This window comes from Grosmannia clavigera (genome assembly GCF_000143105.1).
Source record: "Grosmannia clavigera kw1407 unplaced genomic scaffold GCSC_97, whole genome shotgun sequence".
NCBI lineage: Eukaryota > Fungi > Ascomycota > Sordariomycetes > Ophiostomatales > Ophiostomataceae > Leptographium > Leptographium clavigerum.
In genome coordinates, this window is record NW_014040560.1 from 1,855,001 (window position 1) to 1,870,095 (window position 15,095).

Here is a 15,095-nt window from a genome sequence, read left to right on the forward strand (position 1 = left end):
GGCCAGCTAGGTGTATTACCAAAATAAGTGGGTCTCCAGCTTCCCCGCATCGACGTCTTCTCTGTACTAGACGACGACGACACCAACCTCTCGCTTCCACCAGTCATCCCAGTCGATGACGGTACGGCTGCGGCGAGCGGCTTCGGCACAGAAGACGAGTGCGTGGCTGCGTAGGACCTCGTCGAGCGTGCAGCCGATGATTTCGCGCTGGGCGCGGTCGATCGGCCAGCCGCCGTTCTTGACGCGGTCGACAGCGAGCACAAAAGCACGGGTGAGTCCGGTGTCGCCGCCGCCGTGGCCTTCGGTCTCGGTCTCGGCCTGCGGTCGGTGCACGGTGGTGGTACCGGTGCGGAAGTCCTGGACGGTGATGGCGGTCTGGTCGGCGTAGATCTCGCCGTGCTCGCCGTAGAGATGGGTGTAGCGCTCGCAGATTTTGGCCGTATGGGCGACCATGTGGAAGGTGGCGGTCTTGGCGGTTTTGGTGTTTCTGGCATCGTCGTCGGGCTCGTCGTCCCACGTGACCACAACGACCTGCTCGTCGCACACGTCGTTGTCGGCCTCGAACACGCAGCGGCCGAACCAGTTGCGTGCAGCCACGACGCTGTCGGGCGTGCGGCCGCGATCGTAATCATCGGCTAGACGGCCAAGAAGCGTGTTCCGTGCGGCTGCCTCGCCTCGCCGTGTCGCAATGTCCTCGATGTCGGGCACCACGATGCTGACGGGCCAGCCGTGGTTGCCGGTCGCGAGTCCGCGCAGCTGGCCGTCGACGTAGATGCGCCGTGCCGAGTACAGGCAGTCAGGCTCGGCCGCACACGCGAGACAGTTGGTGGCCGTGCCGGCTGCGGCGGGCTTGCGGCTGCGCCGGAACATCTGCAGCGCGCCCGACGACGAGACAGTGGCCGGCCGGTGGGCTTTTGTGTCATGGCTGCCGACCAGCGGCGCGCTCAGCAGCCACAACAGCACGTCCAGGTCGTGGCAGCTCTTGGTCAGCAGGCTTGGCGCCGTCGTGTCCTCGCGCCGCCAGTTGCCGCGCACATAGCTGTGCGTAAAGTGCCACCAGCCGATCGGCTCCGTGTGCACCACGCTCAACACTGATCCGATCGCCTTCTCTTCGCGCACCAGCCGCCGCAGCAGCCGGTTGTGTGGGCTGTAACGCAGCACGTGTCCGATCGCAAACAGTGCCTGCACATCACCGCCCCCTGCTGGCCCCTGCTGCTGCAGTGCTCGGTACATGGCCACGCAGTCGGCCAACGTCGTCGCCAGCGGCTTCTCACACATCACGTGCAGCCCGCCCAGTGCTGCCAGCGCCTCAACTACCGCGCGGTGCTGCTCGTCTAGCACACAGACAAAGACGGCATCGACTCCTTGGTCCTTTTGGTCCTTTTGGTCCTCGCCTTCGGCTCGTTTGTCTTTGTTTTGGCCCTCTCGCCTTCTCCTCTCGTAGGCCACAAACGACTGCCATCCCACAAACGACTGCCCCTCACCCGGCTGCCCGTCCCCCCAGATGTGTCGTCGGCCCAGCTGTCCGCGCTTGTATGCGTCCGGCTCTGCCACTGCTACCACCACCCCGTTCGTCGACTTGGCCGTTGCCTCGGCGTACGTCTGCCCGCGCGAGCCAGCTCCGATGATCAGGATGCGCGGCGGACTGGCTGAATGCTGCTGCCCTACACCGTCAGGCTCCGCATCGCTATTAGACATGGTGAGGGTGTTCCTGGAGGCAGAGCAGTTGTTGGAGGTATTGCTCTGAAGACCGTCGGATCGTACTCCGTCAGGTGAGTGAGCCAGTCTCCAGAGATAACACCGCTGTACGGAGTAATCGTCCAATGGCCCAGATCGGCAGTCGCTGTGGGCCTGCCCCACATTCTGTAAAACGGCACCTGTTTAGGAAAGGACGACGCTTTACTACGGTAGAACACGAAATAGGAAGGAAATGCGCACTGTCTCTTTGGAAAAGTCTGAATAGTCGGTCGTGATGCTTCAACAACGACAGCAGCAGACCAGCACCGCGCTGTGCCGACATCATGGCCGATCCCTGGGCCCCTCTTGTTTGGATTGACTGTGAGGTAGGTCGAGTCTGGCCGAGACTGTTTTTGAACCTTCTCTCCTTTTACCCAGCTAACCCCACAGATGACCGGTCTCGATCCCGACTCGGACCAGATCCTCGAGATCTACTGTCTCGTCACCGATGGTCACCTGCGTCCCGTCGTGCCCGACGACCCTGGCTGGGGCGCTGTCGTTCACGTGCCTGATGCCGCCGCCGCGCTCGCCCGCATGGACGCCTGGTGCACCGATCACCACGGTGCCAGCGGGTTGACCGAAGCTGTGCTCGCCTCGACCATCTCGCCCGAGGCCGCTGCTGCTGGCCTGCTCGCCTACGTGCGCGCCCGCGTGCCCACTCCCCGTGTCGCCCTGCTCGCCGGCAACAGCGTCCACGCTGACCGCGCGTTCCTCCGCCGCCAGCCCTATGCCGCCGTCATCGAACACCTCCACTATCGCATTCTCGATGTCAGCACCATCAAGGAGGCCGCGGCTCGCTGGCTGCCCGGAACGCAGACCGGCCAGGACGATGGTGACGCTCCAGGATCCCACACCTTCAGACCACCCCCCAAAACTGGCACTCATCGCGCTCGTGAAGACATCCTCGAGAGCATCGCCGAGGCTCGCTTCTACAAAGACACCATCTTCGCCCGGTCACAGAATTAGACACTCGCACAACATACCCATTTGCTAGCCCACTGGCTATTTTCCTCCTGCTGGCTTTCTTGCCTGCTGGTTTGTCCCTTGCAATCCCGTTCCATAACAATACAATACACGTGATACCGAATAAAATAACCCGGTCTTCGTCCTACGTAATTTGCTCTCCCGCAACGACAGCCCCCTCACGATGCCACCACTGCCACTCCCTCAGCCTTTTCCGCACTGCTGCTCTCCTCTGCCGCTCGTTGTCCTTGCACAAACCCTGGCCGCCACTTGTCCAGATACTTGGTCGCCATGGGTCGTGCATCCTCGTCTGTGCTTAGTCAGCATCACCTCGTTCACTCGTTCACTCGGTCTCCTGCAACACACTCTCTCACTCACATTCAATCCATATCTCCTCCATCGTGTCCAGCGTCAGCGCCCGTGCCGGTGGCCGCATCATCAGCTGATAGAGCAGGCTAGTCAGCGCCACCGGCACCATCGACGGGTCGCGACACAGGCTCTTGACGCGCTGCAGCAGCCCGCGGCTCAATGTCGGGATCTCGCTCAGAAACCGCGTCAGCACCTTATTGTCCTGTCCGTGTAGATACGGCAGAAAGCCGTCCAGCAGGCGCAGCGCCCACTTATCGTAGTGTCGTCCGCCCATGTCGCTGCTGCTGCTGCTGCTGCTGCCTTCTGTTTTGCCGTACTTGCGCTCCAGCTGGTCGTTGTACCATTCTTCACAAAGCCAGGCCACTGCCACGTCGATCCGCTTCCGAAAGTCCTCCAGCACATATCGGAACAGCGATTCTCGGATGCTGTCGTTCAGCAGCGTCCCTGCTTGACGGTCCGAACCTTCTCTCTTGATCGCCGCAGTCACCGCCTTTTCGTCACCCCCTCCGTCCTCCTCTTCGGCCTCTCCCTCGAGTCCGCTCAATGACCGCGTCGCCAGTCGCGTCAGAATCGTCGTCCATGACTCTCTGTCGAAAGAGCTCGCCGCCACGCGGCCCAGCCCAGCTGTCTTGCCTGCCTTGCGCAACGCTACAGCCCCTGACGACGATCCTCCTCCTGCTGCTGCTGTCACGTCCGATGACGACTGCATCGTGTCAAATACTCGTGCCACCGTCGCCTCGCCCACCTTCACTGCCTGTTCTGCTGACAGCGGCGGCGCCACCGGCAGATGGAATGCCCCCAGCGCCAACGATGCTACTACTGCTGCTGCCGTGGCCGCTCCGACGTCTGCCTTGCCGACCTCCCGCCCGGTCCCGTCGTCCATGTCGAACTTGTTGAGGATCTGCTCCGCGTCTTCTGCCGTCGAAAAGTCCGGCTCGTAGTCATCGTCGTCGTCGTCTGCCACATCGAGGGGCGTCGTGTCGGGGTTGAGCAGCGACAGATGCGTCGAGGCAGCCTCCAGCGTCACCAACCGGTCGCGAATGCCCTGTTGCTGTCAGCATTGCCGTACACGTCTGCATGCGTCTCGCATCTCTTCCTATCTTACCTGGATGGCACGGTCTAGCAGCTGCTGGTCCACTCGCGCCAGCGTCGACACGCTGATTTTGGCTGCCAAATCTAGTGGCACTTGTGATGCACTAAACGCCCGCTGCTGTGCATTGGACGTCAGCGCAAAGATGTCTGCCAAGCTGTTCTGCCCCGGCGCCAGCGGCTTGATCTCCACCATCTGCGGTGCTGCCGCTCCTGTCGCCAGCCTCTGCCGCTTGGTGTCGCCATATGCTGCCGCCTGCTGGTCTGCGAGCGCCCGCTTGCGCCCGCCGTCGTCTAGCATCTCCGCCCGCGACCGCATGAGCCGCTCAATGTGTTGGTGTATCCGTGCGTTAAAAGGGTTGTGTGGGTCCCTGTGACAGCAAAAGTTAGGTCGTGTTATGCTATACGGGCAGCCTTGCCGACGTGCAAACATACCGCTTTGTCAGGTGGATGAGAAGCATCCGCGTCGTCTTCTCCATCGACCTGACCACGACCCGTGTCCTTGGTGTCATGTGTCCGCTGGCCAGCTTCAGCGGGTTAAAACTGAGGATCGCATTGATGGCCCGGCTGGACGTCGTTGGTCGTGTGCGGATGAGAATCGAGAGCGTGTTGAGCGTAGCATCGACGATGAGCGCATCGCTGCTGTTGTCCTGCAAGACACCGAGCATGCGGTCCAGAAGCCCCGTCGCTTCCGCCTCGAGGTGTCGCGGGTCGAGCAGCGGGTGTCCCTGCGAGATGAGGCCAAGCGAAATGTCGAGGCCATCACGCTTGTGCTCCTGGTTGACGCCGTGAGTCTGAGCCAAGACCACGCGCTGCGCAAACTTGATGCAGCATATCTGCACTGACGGCACCGGCGATTCCCACAGCCGCAGGATGCGTGACTTGATCGCTGTCATGCGCTCCCATGTCGGCGTGTCATACGAGTTGTTGATGCTGGCGAGTTAATCGACGAGGCCTGCACTCGTACTTTTGGGGGGGGGGGGAACTTACATCCACCGCATCACCAGCGGGTAGATGCTGGCGGCCGCCTGCACGATGCTCTGCAGCACGAGCGCATCCTCGTTGGCGTTCTCCACCATGCCCTTGAGGCTCTCGAGCACCAACAGGCTCAGCGTCTCCTTGTCGCGCGACGGCAGTGCTGGGGCTGCAAATGCCTCTGCCAGGAACTCGGCGCCCCATCGCCGCAGCTGCGGCAGAGAGGCCGGACTGAGAATGGGCAGGATGCCCTGGACGATAGTCGGGTAGTAGCTGACGTTTGCGAGCACGAGCTTGCGGGCGTCATTGAGCTGACGGATCTGCTCCTGCACAGAGTCTGACGATGGCACGGCCGAGGACGACGACGACGCCGACAGAGACGAGCGACCTGCGGCCGTCCCGCCAGACGAGATCCCTAGCATGGCTGCACCAGTCGGTTTGGTAGCCGAGGCCGTGGCCATGGCGAGCTGGTTGGCTGGAGGCTAACAGAGCAGGACCAAGACGTTTGTTGGAGTGTGTCGCCGCGACAGCGGGTACGACTACGGAGCAGACGGCAGATGTGGCAGGATATATATCAATTAGAGGAGCCAGCAAGTCTGATAACGAGGTCGCGGGAAAGTCGCCAGCTGATCAAGCCTGTCGGATTGTTCGGTTGGTTGCGATGAGAAAGTCGGCCGGACAGACGACGCGAGAGCGCGTTGCTAAAGCAGTAGCCCAAGGCGATGTCGACGAGCCGAAACGGGGCGGAGGTCCGGCAGATAGGGTTGCGAAAACAAAAGAGCGCGAATAGGTAAGGAAGAAAAAACGCCTTACAGCATCTGCAGACTGTTGATTGCGGGCAGGAAGCTGTTGTAGGAATAATGACGGAGGGAGAAAGGAAGGTTGCCTGCTTGCTGGGTATTTGACTGTCAGTTGTCACAATCGCGGCGCCATACGACCAGAACAGGAGGTGGGAAAAGAGGCCAGCGTTGGGGATGGGCGACACCTGCGGAAGATCACCACAGAAGCTTGCTTCACAGAACACGGGTTGAGGATTTCGCCCTGCGCGAAAGAGAAACTGGGGCCGACACGACAGATGGGACAAATCAGTAGCCGGAAGCGGCTAGCATACTTATGTATCTAAGGGTACCACCTGCGGATTTTGCAGATGCAAGGTACGTACAGCTACTCGCACCTATACTATGCTTAGTCATCACTTTCATGACATCGTCCGATTCGGCGATTGCGCAAAAACCAAATTGTGCAGGTCATTTCTCGTCTCCCAACCGGAAAGCCTCTGCAATCCGCGCACGATGTCTGGGTAGGTTCCGGCTGTTTCCTACCGTGGCTGAGAGCTGGCTGATGTGCTGACCCGTTTGTGTCTGTGCCGACGCTCCGTTGCAGCGTCGAACACTCTACCTACTACGACCGTCGCCTGCGGCAGTCGCCGGCTCTGATCCGTGCCCGCCGGCCATACCTGGTCAAGAATACGGTCCTGGGTCTGGGCATTGTGGGGTTCACGCTGGGCGTGTGTGAGTACATTGCTGCCGGGTGACTGTGTGGTTGCGAGCCGGTCCGCAGACCCGTCTGATCTTGACTGACCACCACAGATGCCTACACCATCCATGTCGTCGGCCAGGACGAATTTGACGACGTCCAGGTGCCCAGCGAGCCACAGCCGTCGATCCAACAGCGCGTGCAGCAGCTGCAGCAGCAGTCGGCCGCATTACAAGCGCCGGCACCGATAGCCGGCAAAAAATGAACCCCGACGACACAGGCGGATAAGGACAACTAGAACCAGAACGCCTAGCTGAGACAGCCCCGGCTCTGCTGGTATTGGCGAGCTGAGGAATGTACATACATCATAGTAAGGGGGGAGAAGACGGAAAAATGGCGGAAGAAGGAAAAAACAAGAGACGGACCCAGAACCAGACAGAGAGCTCCGTGTATCATACCCCCCTCCCATGTTTGTTTTGGTTGCAAATCATATGAGGAATAAAAACAGTTCAAAAAGCGTGCTTCTTGGATATAGACCCCTGCTACCGCTATCCTGTCGGCACGACGACAAGGACAAGCGAAAACACCGAGAAGAGGGGAAAGCGATGTATAGAGACCTCGTTGGTCAGAAGATGTTAGGATGAGCTAAATGCACGAGGCAAGAAGACGACACCGAGTAGAAAAACAAAGAGACCAACAATGCCACGCCGTCGACTCCCGGGAAACCAAGCAAACGTAGACGCAGGTAAAAGCAAGATAAAGAGAGAACAGCAAAAGTAGCAGACAGAACGCAGACCCCGACCAAATGAGCACCCTCCAATGCAGAGTGTGGGCAGCAGCCGGGACCCTTCCTGAGCCCTTCGTCATCCTGGCGGATCCTGCTGCTGCCGCCGCCGTCCGACGAACCCGTGCCGCTCCAGCTAGGATGTGAGCACGGCTGCTTCGCGCTTTGGCGGCACGCCCACCGCGGACGGCTCGCCGGCGTGCATGTGGTGGTGGTGGCGAGCAGGGCCGTGGACAGCAGCCACATGGTGGTGATGCGCGTGGCCGTTTTGGCTGCGCTGGCCGTCAGCGCCTTGGTGTTGGTGCTGCTGCGGTTGTTGTTGTTGTTGTTGTTGTTGTTGTTGTTGTTGTTGTTGTTGTTGGTGATGGTGATAAGTGTGATGGTGCTGGAGGTGCTGCATCTGCATCTGCATCTGCATTTGCATCTGCATCTGGACCTGCTGCTGCTGCTGCTGCTGGGACAGTGGCTGGGACTGTGGTGCTGCCCAGGCGGCGTCGGCCAGCATCTGCTGCCCGGTTGCGGCCAGACCGCTGAGCGTCAGGCTGCCGTTGGCCCGGCTGCCGGCATCGAAATACGGCGATGCCGTGGGTGCTGGCATGTGGCCGACCTGTCGTCCTCGCTGTCTTTGTTAGTGGGACGAGGGAGAAGAGAATAGAGGAGAGAAAGGGATAAAGAAATAGAAAAAAAATAGAAAAAAAAAACCCACTGCAATCGCTCCCATATCATCATCGACCTGCCCGCTCGAGGCTCCCCGGATCTGTGGCGCCGCCGGGAAGCCCTCGTACTTAGCAATGCCCGACAGGATGGACACCTCCTTGTTATACGCGATGGCATCCTTTGTCCGCTGGGCTGGCGAGGCTGGGAAGCGCAGGCCATAGTCCGGGATGGTGTTGGCGTGGCGGCGGCGCTGGTGCTGGATCTGGTACCACTGGCGGCCCAGCTCCTCGAGCACGAGCTCACGCGACTCGCGCACGTTCTGGAAGTACTGGCCGTGGATCTGGCTGCGCCGGCCAACGGCCCATGCCCGCAGCGTCTTCATGCTGAATTGGTACTCCAGCCCCGACACCCGCACCTTCTCGTCGCGCCGCTCGTCGACGCATTGCATCATCGCCAGATACTCGGGGTGTGTCGGGTTGTCGCCGCGCAGCATCGCCTCCTCTTCGTTGAGCTGGTCGAGCCGCTCCTGGTAGAGTCTGGACTCTGTTAGCACACGGTCCGACGATCGGGCCGAGTCCGCGCACTTACTTGTCTCGGAACGAGGCAAACCGCTTCTCGATCACGTGCAGCTGGTCAAAGGCCGCCTTCTTCCGTTCCACTACGGCATCACGGTCAGCATCGTCGTCCTCGTCCTCGGGGACTGGTCTGCCCATACGTTCTTCTTCGTTTCTGTGGGCCGCCTCGGCCTCTTCGTCTACTTCGGCCGGCCGGTCATCTTCTGCCGGTCCCGTGCCGTCTTCTTCTGCCGGCCCGGTCTCTCTGTCCTCTGGTACGTCGTCTTCCGGCTCCTCGACGACCTCGTCGCCGTCGCCGTCGCCATCGCCCTCACCCTCGTCTGCGCCCTTGTGTTTCTTAGCGCTCGCGCGCTTCGATCGTCGTGTGCGGAGCGTGTCGCTGCTGACGCCGTCAGGCGTGTCCTCTTTTGCCCGATCGGGCTGCTTGTCGCCGTTGACAGTCTCGGCCTGGTCGGCGCCGTTGCCGTTTGGCGTCTTGGACCGGGTGGTGTCTTCGTCCCCGTCTTCGGCACCGGCCTCGTGGCTGCCGCTGCTGTTGCCGCTTGAGCCAATTCGTTTCCGTAGTGGCTGGTCCGACTCGGACGGATCGGTGGTGGGCGACCGCTTCCGCTTTCGCGTGTCCGAGCTGGACCGCTGGTTCCGGACCGACATCGACACGGCCGTTCCCCCCTTGTCAGCCGCGTCTTCGGTCTTGTCGACGGCCGCCTTGCGATGACGGCCACTCTCAGCTGACGCCTCGTCTTCGCCGTCGGCCTCGTTCTCTTCGTCTTCGACGTCCATGTCCGACAGCTCATCCTCGTCCTCGTCTTCGTCTTCGTCCTCGTTGCCCCGGCCGCGACCTAGGCCGTGGCTGTGGCCGTTGGTGCGATCGTCGGCGCCGTCGGCACGCAGCTGCTGCTTAAGCTTGCTGGGACTTGCCTGGAAGTTTCGGTCCCGCTTGTGTGATGTTAGGCGCCGGCTGGGGCTCAGCTCCGGGCTGCTGTCGGGGGCCCGGTCGCCCTTGATGTTCTTAGTCTTGATGGGCGTGTCGTAAAGCCGCTCGGTCTCGGCCTCGGAGTCGTTCATGTCCGGGTCGGCTTCGGACAGGGCTGAGTCTTCGTCCATGTCGGACACGGGGCGTGATTGAGCGGCTTGTGAGGCGGCTTCGTCTTCTTCGCCCAGCTGGCTGTGGCTCACCAGCGACGGGTTGTGCATGAGTCCGTCGACGTCCATGTCGTCCGGGTCGCCGTCCTTGTCCTCCACCTCGGTCAGGGGGCTGGACATGTTGCTGACGCTGGGGTCAGCCGGTGGGGGCGGCTTGGTCGGGCTGGAGACCGCTACCGCTGCTGTTTCGCTGGCAGCCATCGTCGGGTGGAGCGGTTGGGAGGATAGAACAATCAGACGGAGGGCCGTGGCTGCCTCAGCCCACGCTCGGCTTCCGGGTGGCTGTCGGTTGGAGGTCAGGCGAATGGAGTCGGGAGAAATAAAGGAAAAAACGACGAGCCGATTTCAGTGGCAGAAATGTCGAAGAAGAAGAGCTTCCGCCGAAGCTGGGTATGATAAAAACATATATTTCAGAAGCCAAACGGCTCTGGAGACAGATGCGGGCCGCCCAGGTCGTGTAGAGGGCGCAGAGCGAGCCGGTGGTGGGCGGAAGTTGCGTGGGAGTTCGTGGGCGACGCAGAGAAATCGGAGAGAAATGCCACTTGCGCGATCGCTTCTTTCGCTCCCCCCAAAGCGCGCGAGGGCCACCGAAAGCAGCTGCTTTGGGGGGACGAGTGCGCTAGCGAATGACTATCCCTGATCTGGGCGGTGTGGGGAGGCAGAAAGCAACCCCTGCCGGCTATACGAGCACTGGGGCTGGCGCTCGATAAGAAATTTTCTGTTATCGCAATCCAGGCTTATCCTCTTTTTTTTTTGTCTGCTTCGCCTAGGGGAGAAGTCCAGTTCGACGTCAACTGCTCAATTGCAAACATTCGACATGGCGCCATCGTACGTCCCTGTTACTTTTACGGGTGTTTTTTGTGTGTCTTGCTGACAGCTAATTGGGTGTTTAGACACAAGAAATCCGTCCTGTCCACGTCGGCGAAGGCGGTAGACCCCTCTCTGGATGCACTGTTTTCGACGAGTGTGAGTACTTCTGACTGGCAGTAGTTTGGAAAGCCCGTTCTAACTCTGGCCACAGGCAAAGCCGGTTGCATCCCAGAATAGGCCGAAGTATGTTGGTCTGATCACTCCGAAAGCGCGGCCTGCGCCGAAGACAAAGCCAGTGAAGGAACTAGACGAAGAGGAACTGGCAGCGAAAGAAGATGAGGATGAAGACGAGGATGATGATGACCAGGACGAGGACGAGGACGAGTTTGAGGAGGCTCCCGACAAGGCAGAGGACGAGTTGGCCGAGGAAGTAGAGACGGCGGAGCCAGAACCGAAGAAGGGCCTCGGAAAGCGGAAACGAAAAGCCCGTGACGAAGGAGAGGACCTAGAGGGCAGATACATGGACAAGCTTGCCCGAGAGACAGCACCGGCCGAGGAGCGTCCTCGCCGGACGGACGAGGATGCCGAGGACGTCAACATGGACGACGAGCAGGAGGAAGAGGCCGAGGACGACGAGGCCGACGAGCCGTTGGTACACGAGGCGCTTGGAGAAAAGACCGGAAGCACGGGTGCTGGTGCTGGGGGCGTGCCGGAGACAGAGAAGGAAAAGGCTGCGCGGACGGTGTTCCTGTCAAACGTGAACATTGAAGCAGTGACGTCGCGCACAGCCAAGAAGACGTTGTTGGCACATCTAGCATCGCCGCTAGAGGCGATGAACGCAGCCGTGACTGAGGCGGCAGAAGCAGCGGCAGCAGTGGCAGCAGCAGAGGTGAAGCCAGCAGCAACAGAGGAGTCGTCAGAAGCAGCAGCTGCGGCAACGACCAAGCCAGCAGGGCCAACACCGGTGCTGGCGACGGTGGAGAGCCTGCGGTTCCGGTCAGTGCCGTTTGCGACGGCGGCGATGCCGAAGCGGGCGGCATTCATCACAAAGGCGGTGATGGGAGCTACGGCGCAAGCAACGAATGCGTACGCGGTGTACTCGACGGCAGCAGCAGCGCGACAGGCGGTGCGACAGCTGAACGGGACGGTAGTGCTGGGACGTCACTTGCGGGCAGATAGCGTGGCGCATCCGGCAGCGGTGGACCACCGACGCTGCGTGTTTGTGGGCAACCTTGGCTTCATGGACGACGAGGAGGTGATGGTGACGCCGGACGAGGCGAAGACGGACGAGGACGGGCAGCCGGCCGAGCCGACGAAGCGGAAGCGTTTCAAGGTGCCCATGGACGTGGAGGAGGGACTCTGGCGGACGTTTGGCAAGCACGCGGGTGCGGTGGAGAGCGTGCGCGTGGTGCGTGATCCGGCGACGCGAGTCGGCAAAGGCTTCGCCTACGTGCAGTTTGTCGATGGGACCAGCGTCGAGGCTGCGCTGCTGCTGGCCGGCCGCAAGTTCCCGCCGCTGCTGCCGCGTGAGCTGCGTGTCAGCCGCTGCAAGGCGCCCCAGAAGACGCTGCGCGCCGTCGAGCGTCAGCAGCAGGCCGCTGCTGCCAAGATCAACACCCGTCGCGACGACCGCAAGCGCACTCGCTACGCTCCCAAGCCTACGGCCGAACAGCAGTCTGCCGCTGGTCGCGCCGCCAAGCTGCTCGGCCGCGCTGCCGCCCGCACCGTCACCGCCACTGGACCCAATGCAGACGTCCTCGCCCCTGCCGATGGCAAGCCGCTCGTGTTTGAGGGCACGCGCGCTCGTGCTGGCCAGGGTGGCGGCATCGGCGGCAAGAAGAGCCGCGGCGCCGGCAAGAACGGAGGCGCCGGCAAAAACGGCGGCAAGACGTCCAACAACGACGAGCGGCGGGCCAAGCGGGCGTCCAGCTGGCGCGGAAAGACGAAACGGTAGGATGTGGTGGTGGTGGTGGTGGTGGTAGTTGAATGGTGCTTATCGAGCTGGAATGGATAGTGTCGTTAGAAGGTGTTATTAGTGGAGTATAGTTAGTGGAAGGAAGCACTCCAGCGGTAGCCCTACTCCTATTTGCCCACTACCAAAAGGCCGATAGTGGAATAGACGCTGTACGTTAACAGTGTCAGTGACGATAAAAGCGCACTTGCCCTGAGTTTCACTCCACCAAGTTCATGTCGTCTCCAGTTACAATCCCTATCTACCGGGAGTAGCTAGTCTTTAATACAAAAGCCTTTATGGAGGCTATAACCAGACAGCTGGAGGAAACAGAAGACGTATCAGCTGCGTGAGACTCTTCTGTCTTTATCCTCCACTCCACTTCGTCACTCTCTTACTTCTCGCCTCTCTCCTCCTTTCACTTTCTCCTTTCACTCTCCTTCCACTCTCTTTCCACTCTCCTTCCACTCTCCTTCCACTCTCCTTCCACTCTCCTTCCACTCCTTCCACTCCTTCCAATCCTTCCACTCCTTCCACTCCTTCCACTCTTCCCCCCCCAGTACTCCACCTCTCTCTAGTACTCTGCCTCACCCTCCTCTTCCTCAAGCGAGTCGCCAGCGACCTCCTCATAGTCCTTCTCCAGCGCGGCCAGATCCTCGCGCGCCTCGCTGAACTCGCCCTCCTCCATGCCCTCACCCACGTACCAGTGCACAAATGCGCGCTTGCTGTACATCAGGTCGAACTTGTAGTCCAGACGCGACCAGGCCTCGGCAATGGCCGTCGTGTTCGACAGCATCGACACCGACCGATCCACGCTGGCCAGCCCGCCGTCGGCCGGCGACGCTGTCGGCACCGCCATCGGTTTCTGGCAGTTGATGCCGATCTTGAACCCGGTCGGACACCACTCGACCAGGTTGAAGGACGACTTGGCCTTGAGCGCCGCCACGGCCGTGTTGCAGTCGCGCGTCACCACGTCACCACGATACAGCAGCGCCACGGCCATGTACTTGCCGTTGCGGGGGTCACACACGACCATCTGGTTGTTCGGTTCGAAGCCTGGGAGGTCAGCACATAAGCAAGCCCAGCGCACACACAGACGACTCACACTGCAGCGTCAAGTCCTGCACCTTGAAGCTCTCGTGGGCGCTCTTGGAGGCCGACACGACCGGGGCGTAGCTGATCAGCGGGTAGTGGATGCGCGGGTACGGCACCAGGTTCGTCTGGAACTCGTTGAGGTCGACGTTGAGCTCGCCGTCAAAGCGCAACGACGACGTGATGGAGCTGACCACCTGGGCGATCAGCCGGTTGAGGTGCTCGTAGTCGGGCCGCGGGATGTCGAGGTTGCGGCGGCAGATGTCGTAGACGGCCTCGTTGTCGACCAGGAACGTGCAGTCGGCATTCTCGAGCGTGCTGTGCGTCGAGAGCACGGCGTTGTACGGCTCCACCACCGCCGTCGCCACGCGCGGCGCCGGATAGACGGCAAACTCGAGCTTGCACTTTTTGCCGTACTCGGTCGAGAGCCGCTCCAGCAGCAGCGCCCCGAACCCGGATCCAGTGCCGCCACCAAACGAGTGGAAGATGAGGAAGCCCTGGAGCGAGTTGCAGTTGTCTGAGGGCAGCACGTCAGCGTCTGCACGTCGGCACAGCGGCCTGGAGTCCTGCAACCGGCAGCTCACCCGCAACTCGACGGATCCGGTCGATCACGTTCTCGACCAGCTCCTTGCCAATGGTGTAGTGGCCGCGGGCATAGTTGTTGGCCGCGTCCTCCTTGCCACTGATCAGCAGCTCGGGGTGGAAGAGATGGCGGTACTGGCCCGTGCGGATCTCGTCAATCGGCGACGGGTCCAGGTCGACAAAGAGGGACCGCGGCACGTACTTTGCCTGGCCGTTGGACCGCCCGCCACTGGTCTCGGTGAAGAAGGTCTCGTACGAGCCGCCGTCGCCAACGTCGGCCGACGCGTTAGGGTCCTTGAGGCCATCCGCGCCGAGACCATGTTCAAGGAGGTAGCTTGGAAGTCAATACGAGGAATGGAATGAAGAAGAAAAGAACCAAGACGCGAAAGAAAGTCAAGCTCACAGCTCCCAGGCACTGTTGCCAAGCTGCGTTCCAGCCTGGCCCAGGTGAAGATGGAGAATCTAAACTGGTCAGTACTGCACCAATGGACTGCATTGAGAGCCCTGGCCAGAATCGCTCACCTCGCCCTTCATTTTGGCAGGTCAATCAAGACGGGAGAGTGGTTGGGATGTGGTCGTGGTGCGGTCAAAAGCACGAGTCTGGCAGCTTGCGCGCAGCGCGTGTAAAACAGAGAGGGCAAAAAGCACGGAAAAGACAAAAGCTCGGAGCAGAGTAGGGGAGAGAAGAGGAACGGCTGGTCAGCCCCGAATGGACGCCAGAACGGCCAAAGTGGAATTTGTGCGGTGAGATGGTCAAGCGACAGAGGGGCAGCCTAGAGATACAAGGTCGAGAAAGGGGAAAGCGCGCTGGACCAGTGCTGTTGCACCACAAGTAGCGGTACGTGGCGCTATGGGACAGGCACGCAGCTGTCAAAGTACAGCTACGCAACCC

General features: G+C 60.9%; 7 protein-coding genes across 7 annotated transcripts; 3 read left to right on the plus strand and 4 right to left on the minus strand.

The window, feature by feature from the left end:
- Nucleotides 1-66: 66 nt before the first annotated feature.
- Nucleotides 67-1,698, minus strand: CMQ_4501 (rossmann fold protein; the record flags this gene model as incomplete). Its single annotated transcript, XM_014312657.1, has 1 exon — nucleotides 67-1,698. One exon carries the CDS (start codon nucleotides 1,696-1,698, stop codon nucleotides 67-69), a length of 1,632 nt encoding a protein of 543 aa, XP_014168132.1.
- Nucleotides 1,699-2,021: 323 nt separating this feature from the next.
- CMQ_4585 (RNA exonuclease) lies at nucleotides 2,022-2,703 on the plus strand (the record flags this gene model as incomplete). Its single annotated transcript, XM_014312741.1, has 2 exons — nucleotides 2,022-2,063; nucleotides 2,128-2,703. The coding sequence occupies 2 exons, from the start codon at nucleotides 2,022-2,024 to the stop codon at nucleotides 2,701-2,703; spliced, it is 618 nt and encodes a 205-aa protein (XP_014168216.1).
- Nucleotides 2,704-2,879: 176 nt separating this feature from the next.
- On the minus strand, nucleotides 2,880-5,594 carry CMQ_4833 (mRNA cleavage and polyadenylation specificity factor complex subunit; the record flags this gene model as incomplete). The annotated part of the gene is made up of 5 exons (XM_014312989.1): nucleotides 2,880-3,010; nucleotides 3,079-4,114; nucleotides 4,175-4,529; nucleotides 4,594-5,091; nucleotides 5,149-5,594. 5 exons carry the CDS (start codon nucleotides 5,592-5,594, stop codon nucleotides 2,880-2,882), a joined length of 2,466 nt encoding a protein of 821 aa, XP_014168464.1.
- An 831-nt stretch (nucleotides 5,595-6,425) lies between these two features.
- CMQ_4904 (uncharacterized protein) lies at nucleotides 6,426-6,874 on the plus strand (the record flags this gene model as incomplete). Its single annotated transcript, XM_014313060.1, has 3 exons — nucleotides 6,426-6,433; nucleotides 6,517-6,644; nucleotides 6,723-6,874. 3 exons carry the CDS (start codon nucleotides 6,426-6,428, stop codon nucleotides 6,872-6,874), a joined length of 288 nt encoding a protein of 95 aa, XP_014168535.1.
- Nucleotides 6,875-7,529: 655 nt separating this feature from the next.
- Nucleotides 7,530-9,969, minus strand: CMQ_4316 (transcriptional regulatory protein; the record flags this gene model as incomplete). Its single annotated transcript, XM_014312472.1, has 3 exons — nucleotides 7,530-8,000; nucleotides 8,100-8,586; nucleotides 8,639-9,969. The coding sequence occupies 3 exons, from the start codon at nucleotides 9,967-9,969 to the stop codon at nucleotides 7,530-7,532; spliced, it is 2,289 nt and encodes a 762-aa protein (XP_014167947.1).
- Nucleotides 9,970-10,585: 616 nt separating this feature from the next.
- On the plus strand, nucleotides 10,586-12,532 carry CMQ_4758 (nucleolar protein 12; the record flags this gene model as incomplete). The annotated part of the gene is made up of 3 exons (XM_014312914.1): nucleotides 10,586-10,596; nucleotides 10,662-10,738; nucleotides 11,028-12,532. The coding sequence occupies 3 exons, from the start codon at nucleotides 10,586-10,588 to the stop codon at nucleotides 12,530-12,532; spliced, it is 1,593 nt and encodes a 530-aa protein (XP_014168389.1).
- A 294-nt stretch (nucleotides 12,533-12,826) lies between these two features.
- CMQ_4379 (tubulin subunit) lies at nucleotides 12,827-14,737 on the minus strand (the record flags this gene model as incomplete). The annotated part of the gene is made up of 6 exons (XM_014312535.1): nucleotides 12,827-12,835; nucleotides 13,152-13,585; nucleotides 13,635-14,138; nucleotides 14,206-14,537; nucleotides 14,607-14,665; nucleotides 14,726-14,737. The coding sequence occupies 6 exons, from the start codon at nucleotides 14,735-14,737 to the stop codon at nucleotides 12,827-12,829; spliced, it is 1,350 nt and encodes a 449-aa protein (XP_014168010.1).
- Nucleotides 14,738-15,095: the final 358 nt, after the last annotated feature.